General features: G+C 40.9%; 2 protein-coding genes across 16 annotated transcripts in view; one reads left to right on the forward strand and one right to left on the reverse strand.

Moving 5' to 3' along the window:
- Window positions 1-26,511, forward strand: part of caska (calcium/calmodulin-dependent serine protein kinase a) — a 158,017-nt gene that overhangs the window by 101,379 nt on the left and 30,127 nt on the right. For 10 of the 15 annotated variants that reach the window (XM_084908974.1, XM_084908975.1, XM_084908977.1 and 7 more), the window contains exons 6-13: window positions 4,353-4,455; window positions 7,116-7,291; window positions 8,314-8,436; window positions 10,376-10,459; window positions 10,587-10,686; window positions 11,092-11,109; window positions 12,904-13,025; window positions 21,627-21,704. In XM_084908974.1, coding sequence (XP_084765100.1) covers window positions 4,353-4,455; window positions 7,116-7,291; window positions 8,314-8,436; window positions 10,376-10,459; window positions 10,587-10,686; window positions 11,092-11,109; window positions 12,904-13,025; window positions 21,627-21,704 — 804 coding nt within the window. The remainder of the gene's footprint in view (window positions 1-4,352; window positions 4,456-7,115; window positions 7,292-8,313; window positions 8,437-10,375; window positions 10,460-10,586; window positions 10,687-11,091; window positions 11,110-12,903; window positions 13,026-21,626; window positions 21,705-26,511) is intronic. The other 5 variants (XM_084908976.1, XM_084908988.1, XM_084908979.1 and 2 more) reach the window with 1 other exon arrangement.
- gpr34b (G protein-coupled receptor 34b) lies at window positions 82-3,581 on the reverse strand. The gene is made up of 3 exons (XM_084909002.1): window positions 3,138-3,581; window positions 2,215-2,763; window positions 82-2,116 (listed from the first exon to the last, which is right to left on the reverse strand). The coding sequence occupies exons 2-3, from the start codon at window positions 2,733-2,735 to the stop codon at window positions 1,555-1,557; spliced, it is 1,083 nt and encodes a 360-aa protein (XP_084765128.1). The 5' UTR covers window positions 2,736-2,763; window positions 3,138-3,581; the 3' UTR covers window positions 82-1,554.

Here is a 26,511-nt window from a genome sequence, read left to right on the forward strand (position 1 = left end):
ACTGTCCCTTTTCTGCCTTGGGGTGGCGCTGTTGTTCTAGATGAGAAGCAGAAAGAGTTATTTGGTTCTTGAGTCCCTACACACACTTCCCTTCCATAATAAGGGACACGCCGCATAATAAACATTGATTAGCACAGGACTATTTAAATCCTACTTTATTTAGAAAAGCACAATTTGGCACATTAACATAAGCTTTATAAAATAAATCGCACCAAGATACAGAACAAACTTTGAAAACAGACTTCTGTAAATGTCAGAGCTTTTCTTAATACGTAAAAGGCATTTTGCCCTGTGAGAAGTGGTATTTATCAGTGAAGCCCCATGCTTTCACCTCAGTAGGCGTTTCTCTGTTTTTTTTCTAATGCTGTTATAACTATCATAAAGTTCAGGCTTTGATCGAATCTGCAAGGTTCCTGTCACCTTTCCCTCACTTTGTCTTCAGCGTGTTTTGTTAGTGACATATGGTCATCTGCAGGGTCACACACACGTTTATATTTAAACAGTATGTGACAAATGCTTTGATAAATGCAGTGAGGGGAAAAGAGTATTGACTTGTTATCATGTTTCTATCTGTGTAATTGTGGTTTGTGTCTCTCGTTTATCAGCGCTTATACTAGATTAATGCAGCATATGGGTGTGAAAGGAACTGCTCAGTCCCCGATTAAGTTCACAGTTTCACTCGAGTGGTGTAGTATGAAAACATCAGCTTATGCAAAACAAGCATTAAAGTCCAAGTGGTCCTGCCTTTGATGGACTTAAGTATTTTTATTTTTGCTTTTTTACTGTCACATCTGGCAAAGTCAAACACCCCTAGTTACGTGTGTGTGTGTGTGTGTGTGTGTGTGTGTGTGTGTGTGTGGTGAGGGGTTGCCCTACTACTTTGCCCTGCATCTTGGATTCAAACATCAAAACGATTCTGATGATGAAAACTCAAAATGTCTCATGGCACACAAGTACATTCAAGTTTCTCTATAATAAGAAAGGACATATTTTTTAATTTGCAGGATTACTCGTAACATTAAGGACGGATTTACATGAAAAAAGTTTGCAGAGGTGGGTCTCAGGAATTTTGGGGGATTATTTACCATTGAAGACAACACCTCTACAAACCCAGTTACAGAAGTAAAGATCCACACTGGTTCAGAAAACAAAACCCACAGTAACTTGCGGGACCACCAGCTTCAGTGTTCCTTGTCACTGCGTGTCCAAGTTTCTGGTGCAGATAGATATTCCTCTGTCGTTCCAAGTCTTATATATTGAGGCTCAGTGGAAAGAGCCCACTCCCATCATGACACAAATGTTTAATCACAGGACTAATCATAGGCCCTACAGTGTAACAGAGCCAGTACTTTTCCTCTGCATAAAATAATGTGAAGTCGTCCTAAACCTTTTCAAAATAAGCCTTAGTTCAAAGGTTTTTCTTAGGTAAGCACCAAGTAAAGGCACACAGGCAAGAGCAGCAGCTGCCCTGTCATGCTCCTCTTCTTCTGCTGGCTTCTGTCATATTTACATGTTGTTTACGTTAGTAGAGTTATCGCTCTGCTGTGTGGGGATTTATAAACCGCTTTCTATCTTTGTATTACTAATTAGACTGGTGTTTGGGTGTTCTCTGTCAGTCCTCCCATTTCTACTATCCATCTCAGCAGTGGAGCTGCTCCCACTGATGCCTGTAACATCTCTTAAGCAGATCACGTTGTTCACCAAGCGCAGCACCTCCTTCCTCACTGAAGAGGATAACATGAAGTACATGACAGGGTCCAGGCAGCTGTTGAGGGCAGAAAACAGCAGAGCCACCTCGTTGGTTTTGTCAGCGACACACATCCAGAAACACGAAGTGTCTGTGATCTGCGTTTTTATGTAAAACACTCTGACCACGTGATAGGGCACAAAACAGATGCAGAAGAGAAAGAGGATGAAGAAGGACTTCTTGGCGGTTCGAGTGTAGCGAGTGGAGTTGGGCAGATCTGGATTTGCTTGTGATGTCCTCAGCAGCTTGAGTGCGATCTTCCCGTAGGACATCATGAGAGAGATGAAGACTAACCAAAAAAGAACCACCATACACATGTTGATGTAAGCCTTCCACTTTGTATTATCCAGCTTCTTGTAGTGGAAACACCTGGACACAGGAAATACATTTTGTCACACAAGTTGGCCACTTCAGATCTTTGACTTTAACAGTAAGGTAAAAAAAGAAGATTTAAAGGTTTTACCAACCTGCCCACATGTGGAGAGTCATTCTTTGATAACACCATCACTGAAATGATACAAGTGGGCACAATCCAGACGATGGCACACAGGGCGAAGCTGAGCTTTGTGGAGCAGAGTTTGCGCTGCATTCCTACACTTTGGTGGATCTTAAAGTAGCGATCCACACTGATCAGCCCTAACAGAGTGATGCTAATGTACATGTTCATGTAGAAGAGGTGTCCCACTGCTTTACACACGGTGGGATCCAGATTCCATTTGTCACCTTGGCTGTGATAGAGTATCCTGAATGGCAGACAGACCACCAGCAGCAGGTCTGCAAATGCAATGTTAATGAGAAACACTCGAACAGAGTTCTTCTTGGAGTGGACGCAGAAGAAAACCCACAGAGCCACCAGGTTCCCGACTAGACCCAGGATGAAGATTATAGAGTAGCTCACTGCCAGCGGGACCTGCAGTGTGTCGTCATCTCCACACGGGTCAAGGGTTAAGTTTGTTGTTTGGTTCTTACAGGAGAAGTTTTTTGCCATGGTGTCTTTTTTCAGGGGATTGACAGTCCTGCAAACAGATGAGGGGCACAGATGGAATAATTAGCATTTTGGGAAAGGGCTGTCATACGTACAGGTTTGTGGGTGTGAGCATTAATCTGCCCTGCAAAACACAATCTAACCATCATACCCTCAGGAACTGGAAAGCCGTAGAAACATGTGAATAACCTGTTCAGGATTTCTTTGGTATCTTTTGCACATTACCGCAGCCAAGCAGTTTTAAAATGATGTGTATGTGCTCAGTCAGTTTACTTCAAGAGAAGTATATCAAAAGATCAGTAAATGAAATAGCAGTAAAAGGAAACTGCTTACTCTCCTCACAGCTCAGCGCGATTGTGTTGCACACAGTGTTAAAAAAAACAAGGAACTTTTCAAAACACTCACCTAGTTATTGGAGTTCATTAAAAAAGAAGTATGCGTTCCTTTCTTTGTGTAACGGGCTGTGTGAACGGTGAGGATCAGTTCCAACCTCACACACATACACACTTACAGTTTTTGCAGTCTTTTTGTCTTCCTCTAAGGTACTCCAGGATATCCCTGTAAGTTGAACATGCAGGAAAAATCCAAATTTGCCGCTCTGAAAAAATGGAAAAAGTTCCTCGTGTCATCTCATGTTCGATTTTCTCCTGTAGTCCAACTCGCGTTGAGTAAATACTATCATCGTCACAGAATAGTACTGTGTAGACTTCAGTTTTTTCTTTTTTTTCTTTTTGGCTTCCCTAACTGTCCTATCTCACTTTCAAGATAAGCGCCTGTCCACAGCTGTGCAGTCAGAAATGCTGAAGTGCAGAATGCGGTAATGTTGCACAGAGGAAATTTCATACTGTGGTCAGGCCCCCTCTTTTCTTCCGAGCACCATACAGAAGCAGAGAGAGAGAGAGAGAGAGAGAGAGGCCTTCTGATTATACACATGAGGGGAAATACTCACAGGGCATGCTTCACTTGTGTACAGTATGCTTTCCACCTTGGACTCTGGCTATTGGAGGAATCTGCAGAGTGTGTTCAACTGTGGTAATCCCCCCCCCCTTTTCAAAATGGTATTTAATGTCCTCACGAAAGATTTTTAGAAAGAATTTAGAAAGGTCTGAGCAAAAGCAGAAATTTTAATACTCCGTTCAACAGCTACCGCACGGTAAAACTGTTTCTGTCAGCTGTTTTTCAGATCCGTATCAGTCCACATTAAACCACAAAGTAACACTATATCATAGAAAGGATGCTGCAGATGACCACAAATGTTAATGAAATTAAATGTGAAACTAAATAGGTGTTGCCATGTGCAAAACTGCTCCACTGAAATGTTGTGGTTGCATTACTTGATGCTTTGGGAAGAAAATACCGATCTGTGTTTTCATGGCGTGTGACGACAGCATGATCAAAAAAGCAAAAGTCAACGTTGTATTTAAAATAACTGGAGTCGTATAAAGACACTACAGCAAACTTCCTACTCTGATCTTCCCACACTCTCAGTTATTTGTGTGTGGCCGTGGTGGGTGGTGGTTTGGGGTGTGTCTGGCTCGTGTAATGTCTGTTATTTATAGGAGAATTTCACTCTTTAATTTGCTAAAATCTCTGTTTCCTTCTCCATTCTCTCATTCCCAGCCTCACTGCGTGTTGCTGGCATCTAAAGAGAACTCGGCTCCAGTGAAGCTGGGCGGGTTCGGAGTGGCGATCCAGCTCGGAGAGTCAGGACTGGTGGCAGGAGGTACAGTAAACACCACAACACGGCAGGATTCTTCCTGCATGCCTTGTCACCATTTGTTTAGGGAGATTTTTATTTTTTCTGACTTGTGGGAAAAGTTCCACTAAGATGGGATCAAAGAGACAGAACACGTCTCTGCTCCATGATTGAACTTATTGTTGAAGACACCGTTTAAACACTTGTGACATAAGGGACACCGGGTTTATGACTCTTGTGACATAAAGAAGAACTGAGAAAAACACATAGTTATGACACATATCGATATAATTTAGAGTGACTTTCCCAGCATATTATATATAAATACTTTACTTGAAATTATAGAATATGATATTCATGATAACTGAGCGTGTACATTCATCAGTACATCATTAATAGGCTCTGCCAAAAGTTTACTGGACATATTTTTTGCTTCCAATTTGGCTGACTGGAAACAATTACAAGCTGGAAACCATTTGAATTGTTTATTCATGGATTCCAGTTCATAAATGAACAACTTAAAACTACAACAGGCAGAAACGTGTCCTGAGCCCCAATGACCATTCACAGAGACAGTGCACTCCCCTGGGTGAAAGTCATGCCTTTAAGCCATTAAGCTACCACATCTCACTGGTAAAGAAGATTTTGGTTGCAATGAAATAGTCAGTGAGCAAAAGTGAAATGACCAAGATGCTGTAATATAAGATACAAGATATTTTGGCGCCTCCTTTATGTTCTTGAGCAGAGGATACTCTGGAGCGTTCTTTATATAAGGAAAGGCGATGTTGGCAAGTCAATTCTGTATTACTGTGTTACTCTTATGCATCGCTAATATGTGGATATTTTTTAAAATTTCAACAGCTGTTAAACCCACAGATGATTTGTAAAAATTATGGAGCTTCATTAGTTGTGTCCTGTGTGAAACACTTTGTAAGGTGGGTTTATCAGAGTGAATTAATGATTATAGTGATTATAACTCAATTTATATAGTTTTCTCCTCATTTTGCTGTTATTTAGAATTAATTTCACTTCAGAGATCCTAAATGCTTTAATAAAGGTGAGATTTAAAGTGTTTTCATCTTAATGATGTTAGTTAAAGCACAAAAATATGAGGGGACTGCAGAGTGAGTAATATTTGTTAATATAATAATGACATTTTTAAGTTGTAATGAATGAATTGAAATGAATGAATGCTAAATGAGTAATGGGGGAGCTAAATAGCTTGCAAAAGACAACACATTGAAAACACATGGATTTCTGTGGTGCATCTTTAGGAGATCATACTTTCAGCACATCGTGCTTTCAGGCAACCTGGGTAATTTCAGTCAGGAGCTGAAAGTCCTTTCCTTCACATCTTTTCTTGACTTTGTGATATTTTCCTCTAAATTTCAAGTTAAAGGCTTTTATGAAAAGAGATAGGATGCAATTTTTTGTTTGCTTAAAAGCAACCTCTCTTTTTAGGCTACCTCACCTGATCCAACCTGAAAGTGTACCTGGTCACAGCCCTAAAGCCTTAAAACACAGGAGGAGGTGCAGAATTCCACTTTCCGTCACGAGCACTTAATACAGTTTAACACTCATGACACTGTGTTAAGATGGTATCAGTGTTTGTTCAATGATGCCAGAAACTGACAGCCGACTTGGCTTTTAAATGGAGAGCTGTCACATGGAAATTTAATAATTTTTGCTTTTTAAGAATTCATCGTCAATCTGTACACACTACGCTTAAGGTATCAACTTGGTGAAAACATTGTGTACCATACCTCAGCTAGAAAAAGAAAATCAAGTCTGAGTAAAGCTCAAACTTTGAGTCTCTGTGTGGGAGTGCTCATGGCAGAGGGAGGCTTCCTTTGTCAGGAGGTATACTGGCAACTTCCTTTATAGACTGCTGATCGCAACCACATCTTGCAGATTTGGAATCAGTGTGTTGGTGCTGTTGCTAATTCTGACCAGACATTGATTTTTGTGCTGGTTATTTCAGTTATTTCTGAGTCAGTAGTAACTCCCATGCACAGTAACTGATGTCCCGTACAAATGAAGTACCCGTTTTATGAGTCAGATTTTGTTCAGCATCTGTCAAATGCAGATGTCTAAAAAACTCACAGTCTTAACAGTTGTAGAATTTCTTAAAACCTTTTAAATTAATTAATTTTAAATTAAAAGTCTTTACTTGGAGAGAAATGCACTGCTCAGCTGGTTAACTGCCTGTTTGACTGTTGAAACCAAAGTAATTAAAGAGTTTTGCAGCATTTAAATTGCTGCAACTAACTTGGGATAACATCATAATTTTAGTTTCACTCTAATAAAGGACAGATAAAGTAGTAGACAGTATCAGCTACTGAGAACTTGTAAGAAATGTAAGAACGCTGCACATTAGAAACTATGTCTTAGTTTTAAACCTGGATGAAAACCGTGTGCTTCCTAGTTTGCATCAAAATAGGAAGTCACCCAAAGTAAAGTATCATTTCCTCTTTTCAGTTGATTGTGAGACATTACTTTCTGGTAGTTGGTAATTAGGGAAAAACAAAGGAAATAAAACTTGAACTACTTCCTTTTCAATTTCAGCAAACATAAGAATCGAAATGATTGGGGAACCAACAAGGAAGTTTCGCTGTGCGTGTTTTATTGTCAAAATGTTATCATTTTGGAACTGTTACCTGACTTGCACGCTCTGTTTGTAACTCCAGGTCGCGTAGGAACTCCCCACTTTATGGCCCCAGAGGTGGTGAAGAGAGAGCCGTATGGTAAACCCGTGGACGTGTGGGGCTGTGGCGTTATCCTCTTCATCCTCCTCTCGGGGTGTCTCCCTTTTTATGGCACCAAGGAGCGTCTGTTTGAAGCCATCTGCAAGGGCAAATACAAGGTCAGGGTCCATTCAAAGTGCGGCCACAGTCTGAGCGCCGCTGTGTGTTCCTTATAAATCCTACAAAGACAAGAGTCACCACATTAAGAGCAAACACTGTAGAGGTGGATTCATGCCTTATCTGGTAGATGTTTCAAAGTTCAGTCTCCTATTAAACTGCTCTAGAGCATTAATACTAACATTCATTACACATTCTCTTTAATAACAGCATTATTAATACTGGATGGAGCAGATGGCTGGGTCTGCTGAAGGTGTCTTCCTGTTAAAAGGGAGTTTTTCCTTCCCGCTATTGCCAAGTGATTGCTTCAATTTAATTCAGTTCAATTCAGTTGTATTTATACAGTGCCAAATCAGAACAACATGGCCTCATGGCCCTTTATATTGTCAGGTAGACCCTACAATAATACATACAGAGAATAACCCAACAATCATATGATGATTGCTTATAGGGCATCATCTGATTGTTGAACGTTTCTCTGTACTATTGTAGGGTCTTTACCTTACAAAATAAAGGCGACTGTTGCTGTAATTTGGCGCTATACAAATAAAATGGAATTAAATTATTTTTATGGAAACTAATCCTGTACCAAACACCCAACTTCTTTTAACCTGGAACTGTTGTCAAGTTGTGCATAATAATACGAATACCACTGAGAATATGATTTTGGCCTTTAACTTCTATCTGTTGGACTATTCACCTGTTTCTTAAAATGTTTTTTATGCCTGTGAAGCAACCTAAACCTTTATGAGATACTGGGCAATACAAATACAACTGAATTATATATATATATATAATTCAGTTGTGTGTGTGTGTGTGTGTGTGTGTGTATATATATATATATATATATATATATTTATATATACTATCACACCCCACATAAATGGCCACTGGAGGGATTGCAGTATTTGGCTTCATTTATTATCCCCAGAGACTGCTGTATGTATAGCACAGGGACAAATGGATGATGCCAACATGACACTTATGATTTCATATTCCTGTTTTGGTATTTTTGTGTGTGTAGATGAATCCCCGCCAGTGGAATCACATCTCAGAGAGCGCTAAGGACTTGGTGAGGCGTATGCTGATGCTGGATCCCGCCGAGAGAATCACAGTCTACGAGGCTCTTAACCACCCCTGGCTCAAGGTACTGCAGGGCACTGAGAAACATCCCATGGTGGTTGGTGTTGTGAGATCTTAAAGTCTTTGTGTCAAATCTGATATAGTTTGACCATTATGCTGGGCTCCATTTTATCCCTTTGAGGAATAGTAAGCGTGCACTGACATGTATCCAAAGTTTTGACTTCTGTAAAACTTTTAGCCTTTTTTTGACACAAGTGGAATACTAATGCCACGTCGCCTGAAGTTGTCACGCAATGATCAGTCAGCTATTCAAGCAGGAAAGCAATGACAGGAAGTGCCAGCTCAGTGGTGTTGGCGCTTGTCATGTGTTGTCAGAGGAAGCTTTTATTGTGTCTTCTTCTGTGGGCAGGGATGGAGGGGTACTTAAAAATGATTTCTTGACAATTCTGCCAAGGGACTTGGAATTCATCTGGAAGTGGTCTGACACATCAATCAAATCTCTGAGTTTTAAAGGACACCCCTACTTTCAGTGTTGCATTTTAGTCTGTTATAGGTGTCCCTGATTTGCTAAAGTTTAGACACATCAGTGTTTGTCTGAGAGATCGAGCTGGAGCAGTGCAAGACTCTATTTAGTGTTGATTACGTTCCCCTTCTTAACAGAATGTCACACAAACCCACACAGTTGTGCAGTGCATGAAACCTAACCTGAATTCTTCTTTTTACCAAATTACATCAGAGGCAGAGAACCAAAAATGGATCTTCTGCAGTGCTTCTTGTAGCATTTGTGTGGCAAAACTCCCACTGCAGCTTTCTGACAGCCTGACGGCAACACAAACACTGTGAGGCAGCGCCATGTGGCTAATTAGCCAGAGCCACGTTATTTAATAAGGTTCTGGCATAATGTTTTTGTTTGCAGCAGCCTGTCTGCAAGTGATGTTACTTTGTGTGATTTATTGTTCTCAACAGAACAGTACCTGATAAACATGCTACAGCGTTTGTTTACTTGTACCTTTAACCTGTTTCCACATATAATCTGGAATATAGATTTAAAAATGCACATAGGTTTTTACACCTGAAGAGTTCTTTTTGGGAGTTGCATCAGAAAACATCCAACCACATTTTGCCACTTATACACTCCAAAGTCTGTCGTAAGATGTTGAAGACATTTAATTACTCTCAGTTCAGCGATCTGCTCCTGCTGTGCATCTGCCATCAGAGTTTTCAATGAAACACAGAAAAGAAGAACAGAGTGCATATGTTAATAGAGCAGCAAACATCATAACATATTGTAACATAGAAGTGATCGAAGCTGTAACAGGCCACATTGCTGCAACATGTGGCTTTCTTGAAAGCCTAAGGTTTGACTGCAACCACATTACTTTAAATCATGCTTTAGCCTTTAACTGAACTTTCTGTTGCAGTGCATTGTGGGTAATGTAAGTGCTAGTTTTGGGGGAGGAAATGTTTGGAATAAAGAGACTGTCCACCATGAGTCTGGGAAAATTTCAAGAGTACAAAATTAAATTATTGGACAATTTTTATTAGATTTGCAAGAGAACATGGACAAGCCTTCATCTTCCCAGGTGGATTCTTTATTTCCTCAGAGTATGAACACTGTGCAGATTGTGTTTACACAAACTGGGATCTGTGGGTTAGCTGCTCTTGCTTTGATCCCAGTGCATTTTACTACCATTTATATCTGCATAACTGTTTGGGGGGTTTTGTTCCTTGTCCTCCAGGTACAGACAACATTCTAATTTCAGGTGTGAATGAATTATTTAGTCCATACATAATGCATGTCCTTTAACACACTCTTTTTTTATTTGACCTTCTCTGACTGGTAAAAGCCCACTGCTTTCAAAGTGTAGTGTCCAATAAATGGTCTATGCTATGATGACAGTGCCAAACATGGCTCAGCAGAACTCTTCAGTAGAATCATCCCAGTGTAAGAAGTCAGTTTAAGCTCGTGTGAGCAATTTTCCTCTCTGTGTTTTCTTTCTAAGGAGAGGGATCGTTACGCCTACAAAATCCACCTGCCGGAAACCGTGGAGCAGCTGAGAAAGTTCAACGCCAGGAGGAAGCTCAAGGTTTAATATTACTATATCATATTGTAATATTCAACACTTCTGTTCATGATATCATCTCAGTGTGTATTGATGATATATGTAGCTGGGGCCACAGATGCACGTGCTCATGTTCCTGCTGTGGTTTCAGGGGGCCGTGCTGGCTGCAGTGTCCAGTCACAAGTTCAACTCCTTCTACGGAGATCCACCCGAGGAACTCCAAGACTTCTCCGATGATCCCACATCCTCAGGTAGACAAAGACACAGAAGTCAAACTCTTCTTTGTTGTCTTTTTGGCTAAATAATCACATGTTCTCCCTCTAATTTCCTTCCTCTTTTTTTCATGTTTGAGTTCTCCTTTCTCTGTAAGGCCCTGTGCAGGTTATTACAAGAAAGTTTGTGCAACAAGCTCTTAAATATACACCAAAGACAAGAGCTGTAATCAAAGGATCTACTGAGTATCTCTTTATGAAGATTAATAGTCTCATACAGATTCCAGCAACTGAAAACACAAATAATTTCCAGTTTATCAGTGTTAATCTCAGAGGCACTTGTGAAGCAACTGCTTCTGAATGTTTAAATGTTGATGGCAGCATATGCACAATGCCAATGTTTTCATTTTTTGTGTATTTTTCTTAATGCTTCCCACATGCTAGGACTGCTAGCAGCAGAACGTAGGTACCTGTTTGTTCTCTCTGTGCTGTGCTTTGTAGTAGTTTGTGTAGCCCTGTCACCATAACTGCCTTTGCCATTTGATATGTTGTTTCACATTTAACTGTTAAAAGCAAGTTTGTTGTGGCCATTTTATGCCACCTAAAATAAATGATTAGATGTTGTGTCCAAGTCTTGGAATGGTAGTGCCAGTCCTGCTGTTTATTCTGGCATGATCCCTGAAGTGTAGTTATTTTTATATTACAAACCCACACTTAAACACAGGAGCTGTTATAACAGTTCAGAGGTCATGCCTGTGTATGAGGAGTGATCACAACCTTACCTGATATCAAATTTGTCTCCTTTTAAAAAAATCTTCTTGTGCCCCTCCTGTAAGGCTTGTTCTGTCCCATTGCACATGTATGCATTGTGTAGTAAATTCAACTTAAGTCTTGTAACTCTGATAAGTAGAAGAAACTAAATTACCGTATTTCCCGGACTACAAAGCGCACCCGAGTATTAGCCGCACAAGCTAAAATCAGGGGAAAATCCTGTTTTGTACATACATTAGCCGCACCTGACTAAAAGCCGCAGGTGTTTCAATGTTAACTTATCATATGTAAAAGAATATGCACAAAGGGAATTGTCAGGAAAGAGATGGCTGTTTGGAGACACATCACTTTTATTAATATTTTGAAAAACAAGTTATGGGTACATATTTGCATAACTTTTTAAGTATATGTACAAGTAGCGGTAATTACAAGTATGAAACATGTACTGTGCTTCATAAATGAGTAACAAATGTAGTACATAACAATAACCTACAGCACACCAGAAAAATACATTCGGACTACCTTTTAAGCTCAGGTGCAGTGACACGGCTTTAACAAGAAGAAAAGTCAGTCATTCAACACCATCTTTCTCTTCTTCCTGCGCACTAAAACCACCAAAGTCCTCTTCTCCAGTGTCGGAAACGAACAGGCTCAGGATGGCTTCGTCATCCACTCTCAGCTTCTTTCCTTCGTTGTCACTTTCAAAACCAAAGAAATCCTCGTTGTCAGTGTCAGAGTCGAACACCCTCTGAAGGGCCGTGGCAGTGTCCTCTTCTCCATCATGCAGCAGTCCAGCCCTTCGAAATCCGTTGGTGATCGTGGATGTTTTCACACTTTTCCACGCTGTCAGAATCCACTGGTGGAGTTGGGCATAACTTGCTTTTCGCAAGTTTATCGCCGCTCATCATCCACGCCTCCCGCTGAACGCGTAGCGCTACTTTGAAGTTTGTTGCCTGGCGGACGGACATGTGACCAACATACCACTCTTGAACCCCGATCCTTCCGCCAGGCAACGTAGTGCCGTACAACAGCGGAACAAACAAAACAAATCGTCTTACGATATGACAAAAATCATGGACAGTCCGTAGAAAAGCCGCACCTTATTAAAAGCTGCAGGGTTCAAAGCTTGTGCAAAAAGTAGCGGCTTGTAGCCCGACAATTACGGTAGATTCTATTTTTGAAATAGATATTTTCTCTAAATGAGCTGTGCACCTGCCCACTACGATAATCTCATGCTGAGGGACGAGTTCACACAGACAGCCCTGATGATCTTAAAGTAGAGATGTGCTAAATTTAAATCGGCCAAAGTTTTGGTGGCTGAGGAACTGAACTGTAGAACAGTATTGTATACAAATGGAGGTCATTATTGTGACAGACCTAATCGAAAGTGCAGCCAGGCTGAATAACTGAGAAACTGTTTTGGCGTTTGAGAGTTGTGCAGATTTGCTGAGTGACTGATGGACTTCTGACGTGCGTGCTTTGCAGGTGCTGTGTCTCAGGTGTTGGACAGTTTAGAGGAGATCCACGCTTTGACGGACTGCAGTGAAAAAGATTTAGATTTCCTCCACAGTGTTTTCCAGGACCAGCATCTACACACACTGCTCGATGTAAGTGTCACACAAGCAAATGAGTGATTGTCAACACTTCACTCTAACAGCTGGAACAGTGGGATAGTGTGTTTTATTTTTGTTGTTGTATTTTTCCGTTAATAGTTGTTTGTTTTTTTTTAAATATTATTTATAAAAAATGAAACTTTAATATCATTTTCTGGTATTTGGTTTACAGTTGACTGTGCGTCGTTAACTGTAAGGATGGGAGTTTTGTGCAGATCGCACAGTGATGTGTGAACTGCGTGAACTGAGCCTAAGCTAAAAATAGACATTCAGAACTAGCTCTGTTCCAGGTCATTGTCACTCAGATGACTATTCCAAAAGCATGCACAAATGTTAGATGTATAGCCAGATGTCCATTTTATTTCAGTTGCATCCCCTTATTTTAAAGAGTCCACTGTGGTTGCCTTTCATAGCCTACAAATCCAATGTTAGGCTGTTGCAGTGCACGGAAACTTCTGCACCCATTCTATCGCACATGAAGCTTGATCTAAAGATGTATTAATAACCCTGTAAATGTCAAAGGAGCTTGCAAAGAAAAGCGTCTGGACTTCTTTAAGTTGCTTGAAGACGTTTCACCTCTCATCCGAGAAGCTTCTTCAGTTCTAAGGTCAAATGGTGGGGAGTCCCAGATTTAAACCCAGTGGGAGTATCCCCCCACAGAGGGACAAAAGGACCCCCTGATGATCCTCTAATCGCCTGGGCCAAGGTGTGAAAATGGGTGTGGGTCCCAATCAGCCAGGTTTTTGGGTGAGCTCATTGTGAAACCTGGCCCCACCTTATCATGCGAATTCCTGAGGTCGGATGGCCCAGGATGTGAGTGGGTGTTAAGGCGTCTGGGGAGGGATCTCAAAACTGGATTATAGATGTCAGACAGTTGGTGTCGTAAACCAACCAATCCGTAAATCGCGGATGAGAGGTGAAACGTCTTCAAGCAACTCAAAGAAGTCCAGACGCTTTTCTTTGCAAGTTCCTTTGACTACGATGACCTGGATGACTGAGAACCTTCACAGACAACCCTGTAAATGTGTTTTTCGATATTTCAGTAAATATGTGGACCTGTTTTTTTCTTCTTTACTTGCATTGTACTTGCTGTAATTTTACTGGCTGACAGAAATTCATTGTTCTATCCTTTCATCTCCACTTTAAACAGCTGTCAAGCAGAAACATTAGGGATTATTCCACTTAGTGCTTTTAAGGAATCTTAGGTTTACAAGAAATCCTTTAATACACTGCTCAAAAAAGAATTCAGGAACACTTTGAAAACACATCACATGTAAAGTACAGTGTGTTAATACACAGAAACTGTTGATAATCCCATCTGCTTCTATGAAATCATCACTTAATACTACAGCTCTGTTTTACTGTGAAACAATTTCCACAGCCTCTTCTTACAGGTGTTGTTAACAAAGACCTTTTTAAAAATATGTGTTTCTTACTGCTACATAATCATGTGTTATAAACTTTATTACCTCTTTATTCTGCTGCTCGTCTGTGAGAGCAGCCACTCTTTCTGCAGTGAGGGGATTTGGAAGCAGCCTCACGCATGAATATTAAAACCTTTTTCTGCTCATTTCCAGCTCTGCATTTTTTTTAACTTTGGCCTCTGATAGTGAAGTTTTGCATTATTCATAGTTCAATTTAATGTTTTAGGGTCGAACAGCAGGTGTGTGCAGCGTCTGTGGTCAGGGACAGTATTGTATTATAAAAGGGATAGGTCCTCTCCGTGATATCATACACAGGTTAGTGTAGAAAAAAGTGTGTGAAATGGATCATTTAGAGCAGACAGAAGCTTGAGCTTTTGACGTACAGCCATAACTTGTACAGCTATGGCTTTCAAACTTTACATGTTTAATATAGGCATGAACTTTTGTAACAATAATTAAAAGAAAGAAAATAAGGAAAAGCCTAACAGGTCCACTGTAAACATGCTTTGGGTTTTAGGAAAGCATTTAGTGCCCCCATTCCACTACTGTGATGTACCCCACAACCAGTGTTTTTGGAGGGAGCACAATGTCTTTGTGGAAATAACCCCTTAATAAGATTCAGTCATTGCTTGTAATATAAGGCATAAATAGCATCTTTCCACACACGGGGATGCTCTTTCCTCTGGAGGCATTATGAAAAGGTCATGTTGTTTTTTAAGATGTGTCCTTAACGCAGCAGCAGCAGCAGCAGCAGCAGCAGCTCACTTGGACTTGACAAATGGTCCGGTTGCTGCTTGTTTCCGTGACTCAGGGATGTTGACAGAAACATCTGAGTCGTAGGTGACAGCAGCAGACCGTGACCTACAACTGGTGCGCCACATTCAAACCGTATTGGGTCACAAAATTGCAGCACAGAGGCCAGACCACATTTAAGATTTAGTTGGACTCCAAGCACATCATTTTGCCTCTGAGGCAGCTGTGATTTCTCTTCCTTTGATCCACTTTGTTTAGTCTGATTTCTGCGCTGTAGTTTGTTAAACTGAAAAAGCCGGTGTGAGCTGTGTTTTTATAGTAAATGAGGCACATCATTAAGTGAAAGATAATTACAATGAATATGAGCAAATGCCAGTTAATGTGCTCTGTGTTGAGATTTAGCTCAGCTACTTTAATACACATATTTCTGCATTTAAAACAAATGGGTTAAAATCAGTGGAACTCAAAGTAGGATTGACTCAAAGTAGGATTGATTGGTCAAATTCAGCTCTCAGGACTGTTTTGGCCAATTATGTGTTTAGTTATTTTCGCTCTAAAGTACAAGTGTGGACAAATTTTTAGATACACTTCATCATTTAAAAGACAAACTCTTGTAACTAATGGCATCCCCTTAATATTTTTTCCATATTTAGCATGGACACCAAAGATGGTACCCTTAATTTAATATCTTCCGGAGAACCATTGAACTTTTATGGGGATTTCCTTCCACTTTGGAGCTAAAAGAGGCCACCCAAACACATGAGATATCAGTGGAAAGCCCAGGATGTCCTCTATTTAGTACATCAGGACTTAGTAGGATAGCTCAAATAAGTCAAAAGATATAGACCAAAACCAAATGTCCACAGTGTGACATAAATGTATAGGCTGGTTCTCGGGAGAATATTTTGTAGGACCACCTTTTGCAGCAACTGCTCAAGCTGTCTCAGCTTTGAAGGCCAGCGTCTCCAAGCTCCAGTTTTCAGAGTAGGCATGGTGTTCTTTAATTTTTTCCTTCTGTAAACACAGAGCTCATCTGAAAGGTCAAAGGCTCCAGTTTCATCTCATCTGACAAAAGGACATCCTCCCAGAGGCTTTTGGGCTCATCAGCATGCATTTTGCTGCATTCCTGTTTTTGATGTTCATTAGTGTTCAAAATTAAACGGATGGTGTGATCAGAACACACTGGTTCATTGGTTTTGGATGATTTCGTTGCTCTTGTTCAATCATCCAGACCATTGCTTCTGATCAACCTGGTCTTGCATTTCCTCTTGAGTCCCAGGAGGTTGGCCACAGTCTCATTAACCTTCTAATTTGCAATACTATTGTCAACTTTGGTCACAGAACATGAAGCTGCTTGGAGATTGTCTTATGGCCTTTGTCTTTAACATTGCTATCTATAGAACTCCTCAACCAGCTCTCTCCTTTGCTTTCTCTCATCCATGTTCACTGTACACAATGATATCAAACTACAGTTGCATGTTTTTGCCTACAATAGGCCGTACAGCAGCATTTGTTTTGATAATTGTACTCTATTACATCCCAAAGATAATACAGGTATATATTCGATAACTGCTTTTAACTGAACCATTTTTCAGGAGAAATGAAGCATTGTTTCAATGACAAATGACAAATTTGTCCACATCTTTGAATATACAGTTTCCAGTCAACAGTGCCAAGCCCTTTTACAAACACTCCTGTGTTGTAAGCAGCTCAAATACAATAACATGAAACAGTCAAACATGCAGATCTCTCCTGTTCACCCCCACTTTCACACCCCAGCCCTGCTCTGAGGAGGGGGAGTCAGGAAAGGACAGAGCATCACAGGCCAGCCTCGGTCATTGAAAATAAACAATGGCTGGTATTGTCAGGCCTCAGTGCCATTCACAGCAAGCGCACCCTTCATCACTGTATGCGCGGCTCAAAGTCGCCTGCACATCGAGGGAATACACAAAATCCTGAAGACGGTGAACGGATGGAGCCTCCTGGCTTACAAAACTCATGTCTGTGCGTTTGCGATCTATTGGCTGTGTTTTTGTGACACTACACTTTCTGTCTTTTGGGTGAGTTTGTTGTCTTCCGTTTTTTTCCCTTCATCTGATGTGTTAGCACAAAGAGTGTTGTCAAGACATGCCTCAAGCTAATTCGAAGTCAACCCGACATCCCCCAGTGTGTGTTTCTGGCGTTTGACATGTATAATGAGGCATTTTAGTCGAGTGCATTTGTATTTGTATTTTTCTTTTTTTTCCCTCGTGTATCCGAAACTCCTCAGGCTTTCAAGCTAATGGAGGCGAGGAAAAAGAAGTTACCCTCAAGGAACTGATGTCTGCATTTACTTGTCACTAATAAGAAATGAGGAAATCACACTGTTTCTCATCATAAGATAAGAGCCGTCGTTTGTTTGTCGTGGCTGTTGCCACATGCACACGCCGTCACGAGATCATGATCGAATATGTGCCTGTGTGTGACAGCTGTAACAGTGAAATCTGCATCTGTGCACATATCTTTGAGTGTCTCGTTGGTTGGTTTGTCTTTTGTTACCCTTAATTCAGACTTCGGTCTTTGCTACACTTTTATGTAAAACTCCATCAGAGGTCAGCTCACGATTGCTTAACACTCAACAAAACCAGAAAGATGTTGAAAGCAGGAGGACATGAGCGCAGTAAATATGCGTAAATGCTCAGTGGCTGCGGACGGCGTGTGGCACGCCATGCACTCGTGGTGCCAAGCACCATTCAGGTTTCCTGAGGAGTGTGCTGTTTGTCTTTTGAGGAGTTTGTTCAAAAAGAATTGGATACAAATGCACTCTTGAGATGTGTGCGTGCAATCTGTGTAGGTTTCTTTTGGGGCTTTTTTTTTTCCTGGCGATGTCAGGTTGTGACAGCGGTACAGGCATTGGAACTCTACCTAATGTTGTAATCAGCATCTTCCTCCCCAGTATACTGCTATTCACTCACAGTCCCTCCTCTCCTACGTCTCTCTTCCTTTGTCTGCCAGCCCTCATCAGTCCAGTTTAGAGGACTGATGTCCATGTGTGGATGAACCATTAGAAACTTACAGGAATGTACCAGATGTGTTTTACAGCTCATTCCTTGCAATAGCTGATGTTTTCTCGTTTCCCCCTGCAGCTCTATAATGGAAAGAAGTCACTGTTCCCTTTTATAGAACTAAAATTAACACTGCATTCCAGATTTGTGTGTGTCATTACTAAGCCTCACCAACGCTACAAATAAAGGCTGTCCTTTATTAACATGTATGTGGAAACATTGTTACCCTGTGCAAAAAGGTGCATATGTAAAATTGGATTTATGAATCATGCACACCAGCCTGTTGTGCCTACCCAGGCTTTTCTTAACCACCTGAACCAACAGGTTTGTGCATTCAGTCTACATACCATCTGCATATTTCCACACTTCTATTTCTCTATATAAAGAAAAAAAATTAACCTGGAGGTGAAGCGGAAACAGTGATGATAATGTTGTAAGAGAGAAGGCTGCACCGCTGAGACAGGAAGGCAGGAGAAAGTCAGACTGAAGACACTGAAACAATTATCCAAAGTGGATGCCAGAAGAGGCACAGCTTTGTGTTCCCACTGGAGCCATGGCATTTGAAACCAAAAAATAAGGCAAGGCTCTGGTTGAAACAAAGCAGATCTCAATGTTGTTTCCCCTGAGAAATACTCACTGTGGCTCAAGTGAAAGAGCCAAAAGTTCGAGCTTCATGCTGCTCTAAGTCCTCCAGTTCAGACTGGCTCTATATCATCATCTCAGGTGCAGAGCTCTGGCTGTAAACATGTAAGCCCCACCCACCTGTTAAAATGTTTAGTCTACCTGGGATGGCCAATCAGAATCAAGTTTGCTTAAGGGAAGAGGAAGGGAGCGAAAATGGATCATTTCAGACAGAGGATGAACTGATGGGCTGCACTAACACCTGGAATTAGGTAAAAAAAAAAAAAAAAAAAAAAAGAGGATTATTTCAAGCTGTGAGTCATGCAAAGCTACTCTAGTAAAGGCCATGTTAAAAATATGGAGTTGAAATGAGCATAATGGGCTCTAATTTAAATACAATTAGAACACCAGCATGTCTTCCTGTAAATTATTCAGAGGGAAATTAGGATTGTCATTGTTTAAAAATTATTTTTTTAGAAATATATATATATATAAATATTTTGGGGCTTTTTTTTGTGATCGTGAACCAGAAAATAAGAATCTGGGGCAGCCGAGTATTTAGTCGCACAACTTCAAACTTCAGTTTTGGGCATGTGTAGCACCACAGACGACTTCTGTTTGTGCATTTCACCCCCCTCCACGAAGGCACGCTTTTCTTAAGACAGCTGCAGACACTTTTGATTCAAACTAGAAGCAAAGTGAATGTCTCAGTGCAGTGAAACAGCAGCTACATGTACTTGGTGTACAAAATGCAAAAAGATTTTTTAGGTTAATGTTTATCATTGTGCGCTGCATGATGTCGTCTGCTGTCGTGGTTGTAAGAGGGAGAACAGAGCAGCGTTGAGTCTAGGGCTGGTACAAACACAGTTTGTCTGTGACTCTCAGTGTCTGCCTCCGAGAGTGCTTTTCTTTGTACACATTATGCAGCCCGCTCATGCACTGCAGAGCAGGTTAAATGAAAACTACAAGTTGCTCCTCAAACATCACATTGTTGTTGCTTTGTATATGAGTAGAGCTGCTTTCCACAGCTGTGGTTGTCTGTGTCTTTTGTTCCAAAAAGCCACCCTCTGCTTTGATTTGAGCTTCAGCTGCTGCTTTTGTTTGGACTGTGTCCAGGGCCACTTTTCTATCCAGACATGCAGTCTCGTTAATAAACATCGGCGATGCAGAGCAGTGCTGTTTATTAGTCACAGGATTTTTATAAGCTTGTGTCTGTTGTCTTTCAGTCAGACTGATGAGGAAACAAGGTTGTGGCGGTTTTAGGATGGGGGGGGGCAAACTGTAAACGTGGCATCAGCACTCAAGCTTACGCTTTTTCATCGAAACTGCTTTAAGTTTAAGTGTTACATCAATTTTAATTTTGTGTGCACTTGATGCAGCCAAAGAGAGAGATGTGGTTGTTGTTGCTGCTGAAACCTTGTGAATTTCTACACATAAAACTTGGAAAGGTGTACTAGTTGAGCAGTTTTGTGCACATACGCACATTGACCGTGTTCTGATAAACATTAAGGCTCTAACCATTTTCTGGGTTTAAATATAATATATATAATGTGTTTAATATAATATATAAAGGGGAAAAACAGACTGAAGAGCAGAGTAAGGTGTTGGGCCACCGCCTGCTGTCAGACTGTCTTTGTGCTCTTGGTTATTAGTGAATGAAACATCAATGTTCCTAAAACATCCCCTCATTCAGTGGTTTGTTGAAGGAACTGGAGAGCAAATCTAAAGGTCAGAGGATGGAAGTGGTTGAATGGTTCTAAGGTGCCACACATTATTTTGCAAATGTGTGCTGTTCTTGTGGATTTCGCCTCTGTCAGTGCGCCCCAGGGCAGCTGTGGCTACACTGTAGCTTGCCATCACCAGTGTGTGAATGTGTGTGTGGATGACTGAATGTAGTGTAAAGCGCTTTGGGGTCCTCAGGGACTAAGTAAAGCGCTATACAAATACAGGACATTTACTGTTTCGCTTAGCCTTGGCCACAGAACACATTATTCAGAATACATTTATCCATTCTTATTTGGTCTTTGAAGAGTTTTTCTTTTTTGTTGTCGTAGTGTTTTTGTTGTTTTGTTTTTTATTAATATAGTTTTCTCTCCATATCTTATGTGTCTCTATACACTGATCAGGCATAACATTGACAGGTGACGTGAATAACACTGATTATCTCTTCATCATGGCACCTGTTAGTGGTTGGGTTATGTTAAGGATTCTCTTGTCCTCAAAGTTGATGTGTTAGATGCAGGAAAAATGGGCAGGCGCAAGGATGCAAGCACGTGTGTGACACGGGCCAAATTGTGATAGCTGGACAACTGGGTCAGAAAATCTTAAAAAGTGCAGATCTTGTGGGGTGTTCCCAGTCTGCAGTGGTCAGTGATTAAAAAGTGGCCCACGTGGTCCGATCCAACAGATGAGCTACTGTAGCACAAATTGCCAAAAAAGGTAATGCTGGGATTTTTGTTGTGGTTGTTGCTCTTTGTTGGGGTTTTTTGTAACTCGTATATGTATATTAGAACTCAATCGTGAAAATAAAGTGGAAGCATGTACACATTCCCACATTTTCAAATGTGTTCAATAAAGCGATATTGATGTAGCATCAGGAAGTTACTATGTGAATGTTGCAGCCATGAACAGCTTTGTCTGATATAGCAAATATGTAGAAGACGTGTCGTTGGTCGTGTTGACCTCAGTGAAAACTAATTTCTGGTCACAATCTCGCTGTCCAGCTCATTGTCCTTGTGCTTTTTATCTTTCAGCTCTACGATAAGATCAACACCAAGTCATCCCCACAGATCCGAAACCCCCCCAGTGATGCCGTGCAGAGAGCCAAAGAGGTGAGAAAACGTGCATTATTTTCCTCCCACGCTTACATTCTTCACATCAACACTTGCATTCATGCGATGTGTGTGATGAATTTAATACCTCGTATGGATGACACACTTACTGCTTTCCTCTTGTTCACCACACACTTCTGTTTCTGCTCAGGCTGCATTAATCCTCTTGCTCACTAAAACTCTCAACTCTTCACTGCCGTGGATCGCTCTGCTCACCTTTAAAGAAGCTGCTGTTTGTTTGTGGGTCTTGGCACAACCAGGGGTCCTTAAAGTGTGTCTGGGGTGGCCTAAACAAAATTGAAAATAATTCCCTATGATTTTTTTGTTGCTGTTATTCTAATAAGACATTAAGCACTAGAGTCTATCGAGTAGTATTTGTACTTCAGGTTCTGTTTCATTAAGGTCTGTTATTTAAAAAAAAAAAAAAAGAGAGAGGAAAAAAAAGCACCTTCTGTTCTGTGAAGGAGAGGAACGAGGTACAAAAATACAGTATATTTTGCCCCCCTTTGTTTACATGTGATTACATATGTGACACCTGCACTGATGGCCCCTGTCGTCTTCACAGTTATCCCTTAAATACCGGCTCTTCACGGAGTGCAGCTGTGTGGTGGGGCGACTTGGTGCTGTACTTAGTGTCTCTCCTTCAGGAAAAATCTATCTCTCTCTCATACTACCAAACAAGAGCCTAACCACCAGCACGCTAGTGTATGACAGAAAAGACAGAATGAGCCACTGAAGGAGCTTTCACATCCAGCTGATAGTCGCTCATAGAAGGGCCCATGAGGTTGCCATTCCCCTGGTAGAAAGTGCTTGCACACCCTGAGGCAACAAGAGATCTTTGGTACTGTAAACTATAAAGATGGCCTCCACAGAACGAATGGAAAAGCCTCTGTTTAGATAAAGCTTTACATTTGGCTAGTAAAACAGAAGAAGATTGCCTGGTATGTGTGGAGCATGGTGACAGACCTCATGATGGAGGCACTGAAGACTAAAGTCTAATAAATGTTGTCCACCTGAGATGCAGTGCTTAGACAAAAGACTTGAGAAGCCACCATAGGGCCAGATAAGCAACCAGGCACAGCTCAATATGTGTTCTGTTAACTAAGCCGTCTTCCACCCCACCGTCCAGTTCCAGTTACTATCCATAGCAAGGCACAGGGACGTGGGTAGTCACTGATTTGACCCTTGTAGAGGCTGGCTCTAAAACAAAATCCGGGAACAGGGCCGCGTGTTTTTTTTACAATTGTTAAGGGTAGGAAGAAAACCCTGAAAACCAGTGGAGTATGCCACTCCACCTGCAGCTTCACCACTGTGTGGCAAAACAGAGAAAACAGATATGTTGTCTTTCCCAGCACTTCCTACACAAATGTCACCCGTCTTCCTCGGGGTTGAACGCTAGAGCTGGTGACAAAACACATTTTCTTTGGGTTCAGTCAGCATTCTGCTAGTGTTGTAGACCCCAGACAGGCAGGGCATCCCTCATGCTGTTTCTTCTCATGTAAAGAGAAATAGTATCGAATAGAAGATCTCTTCATTTGCTTCAATTTGATAATAATAATAACTTTATTTATAAAGCGCTTTCAAACAAAGTGCTGAATATACCAAAATATTGAGCATGTCCATCCAAATAAGAATGGATACTACTGCATGGAAAACTTGAAATTAAAGCTCCACAGGCAGCCTGTACCCCATCTGAAGAGCGGTGGCTAACTTCAGCACTGTCAGCTAAGCAAACTTCATATTTGTTAGAGGTTTTCTGAGGAATGATTGTGATGACAGCAGGATATATATGCTGGCAGGGTTTCATATATGTCATCTGCCTTAAAGGGGTGAATATACGTGTTTTAAGATAGGAAACCCAGTGTTGCTTCTGACTGGCTACCAAACAAAATGTTTAAACAACAGGTGAGTGGGCTGTGTTCCCAAGGTGACCATGTTAGACTCTCCCTGCTCTGTGATTTCATGCAAAGCAAAGAGTAGAAAAACTGTCTGAAACCAAGTGTTTAGAGCAATCTGAGCTGTTGGCTCACATAGATTAATTATACATACACTGACCTCATTATTTGAAACCTTGACCTTGTTTAAAATGAACATCGACCATTGGAGCATTATTTGATGGAAAATAAGTGAAAGCATAATAGGAGGAGCATAATAGCTTCCTTAAAGCTGCTAAGTGTAAATTTGATTCTGTTTGACCTGCAATCAAATCAGTCTGACAGTGAATTATACTTGATACAAGGGTCTAATGGCAGTCCAGCCATAAACACCCACAGCATCAACTTTACACATTGATAGCTTAGTTGCAGATCTTACATTCTTAAATTTAGCAGCGGTGTGCTTTCACACTTTTCTGACTATTATTAAGCAACACTGGCTCGTCTTATGTCGTCAGTGACGTTTCTTTTGTAAAATTGAAAGTAAGTATTTTTTATCAGCAGCAGCAAGTGACAGGAGAGTTATCTGTTATAGATGCCAGTGCTGTACTCTCTTATTGCTGGAAGATGAACCTGCAGACACAGTGTAGATAATACTATAAAATCTATTCAAATAAATAAATAAATAAATGCATGCCAATATGTAGAGCATACATAGCAAAACCTGCATAGGTGGCCTGTAGCTGGTTACTGTAATGCTGAATCTTTGGTCATCAGATTGCCCCAATCAGAGTAAATAACAGTATATTATTAGTGACAGTACAGAATATCTGTGAAACCACTGAAAAGGTATCTTAGCCTACTAACACTAGCTAGCTAGTCAATGGCACCATGCTACCGTTTTCACTTATTGACTACATATAAAAGATTGATATGCCCACTATGACATCATCCACTGGTTTCTGGTCTCTACAAGTTGCATCCATAAACTGTGTGGGTGCTACACATGGATGCAGATACCTGCTAATCAGTGCTAAATAACATATAGACACAGTACAATAATGTCACTTACCTAATCTGGAACATATGTGTACCACACAGCAACCCATATTATTTGTCATAGTTCACTTAAAAAGAAACATTGTTGAGAGGCACAGTATAGTAACTAACAATTGTGGATGTGAAGAGGAGAGCAATCTGCTACATTGGTCTATGTTACCACATCAGCCAGTCGTCCCTTAATTTAAGCCTTAATTTAAACTTCTCCAAATGGAGAAGTTTAAAGTTAGGTAGTTATTTTATTTTGTTGGCTTATTTGGGGCATGGGGTCTATGGTGATTGCTTTTGCAGCCATCCTCTAGTGGCATTAGAATAATTCCATTTTCTCAGTGAGCTGCTGTCATTGATGACACATTACCTAATCTGAAGTGTGAATGTGTTCCAACAAGATGCCAGTAGTGGCAGCATTATAGTGCAATAGTAAATCTCTACCTGCTGCTATACCTGGAATGTTGGACCTTGGGTTGAGCTTTTTAACCAGCTACTTGAAGCCCTGCGTTTTCGCTGCGTAACCACATGAGTTATTTCCATCCACTGTTTCCTCTTCCTGTCTTATGGCGTGCAGCTAGCAATGCTTGGTTAAATCATTTACTTTTGGTTTGCACATTTTCTAGTATTTGGCTTTGAAGGAAGTTGGTTTGGAAACATATTTGACAATGCTTTATCTTCTGCTTTGAGTTTGTGTGGGAGCCCCATCAAAAACCTGTCCATTATGCTAGCTGTGTCCAAGTTTGTTTGTTTGTTTGTTTGTTTGTTTGTTTGTTTGTTTTTTAATTCATACCGCACCCCCACTGCAATTGCTCTGCGTCTCGGCTCAAACTCCACTGAGCTTGTGTGTGTTGTTAGCCCAGGCCCCGCCTTAAGAACACACTGGCCTGTGAGTTTTAAAAAGAGACCTCCAGCGTCTGTATTTGACCTTCCTCATTACACTCTGCTAGATGAGGCATAGACACAAAAACACTAACAATGATGGGTTTGTTAATGCTCTTAGTCTGGTTTTCTTATAATAGTCTCCAGCATCTGACGGTGACTATGATGAGCTCACAAACATGCAGTTAGTCTGGCCTCACCATCGAGCAGGATGCAGAGAGAAGCTGCTGCTTAACAAGAAGGCTGAAAGAACAGGGAGCATGTGAGAGGAAAGAGTGGGACTGTGGTGTGCATTGTGAGTAGTTTTCTGAACAGCCATGCATGCAGGCAGCTGCACAAAATGTTGCTGTGTTTACGTGTGTGTGTGCTTTGTTAAGGGAGCAATTTAAAAAGTCTGACAACTGAGAGAGTGGGCGAGGGCTGGCGTTGTAAATCCCAAAGCTCTCCAGACGGGGAAAACCATTTGCTGGGAGCGTGGCTCTGTTTTTATGTGGCTTTGGTTCATGTCAAAGAGATCTGGCTAATTAACGCAGCTCTGTGTCTGTGGACTTCATTTGGGCTTATAGATTCTGGTTCACATTTTCAGAAAATGGATCAAGAGTTTGCGATGAAGCCACACCAGATGCAGTTAGTTTGTGGGAATAAAAACAGCGTTTTAGTGTTGCTGTCGCAGACTTTCATCTGTCTTTTATTAGTTTTAGATCTGTCTCTACAGAAAACCTACTGTCAGACACTTAAAAACACACTAAATGGTGTCACCAAACTTTTTTTTTTTTTTTTTTTGTACAGAAATATCCTGTCTGCTTATATTATTATTAAGCCATATAATTTGCCTAAGCCAAGAAGTGCAGTATATGGTGGTTTGGAGCCCTTACACCAGTATATGTGGAAAACACATGTTCACCATCAGGGGATGTTTATTGTTTTCAATTTATTGAATGATGGTTGTTTTGATTTCAGAGGAATTGGTCATACTTTTTCTTATGAAAGTGTCATGTAAATAC

The sequence above is a fragment of the Perissodus microlepis genome, chromosome 16, assembly GCF_051167445.1.
Source record: "Perissodus microlepis isolate ML-2025 ecotype Zambia chromosome 16, ASM5116744v1, whole genome shotgun sequence".
In the NCBI taxonomy this organism is placed as follows: Eukaryota; Metazoa; Chordata; class Actinopteri; order Cichliformes; family Cichlidae; genus Perissodus; species Perissodus microlepis.

Bases quoted from the DNA above. Each gene is read 5' to 3' on its own strand.
- gpr34b (XM_084909002.1), bottom strand. From the start codon at position 2,735: ATGGCAAAAAACTTCTCCTGTAAGAACCAAACAACAAACTTAACCCTT. The intron at 2,117-2,214 runs GTTGGTAAAACC...TCCTGTGTCCAG, and splicing joins GACTCTCCACATGTGGGCAG to GTGTTTCCACTACAAGAAGC.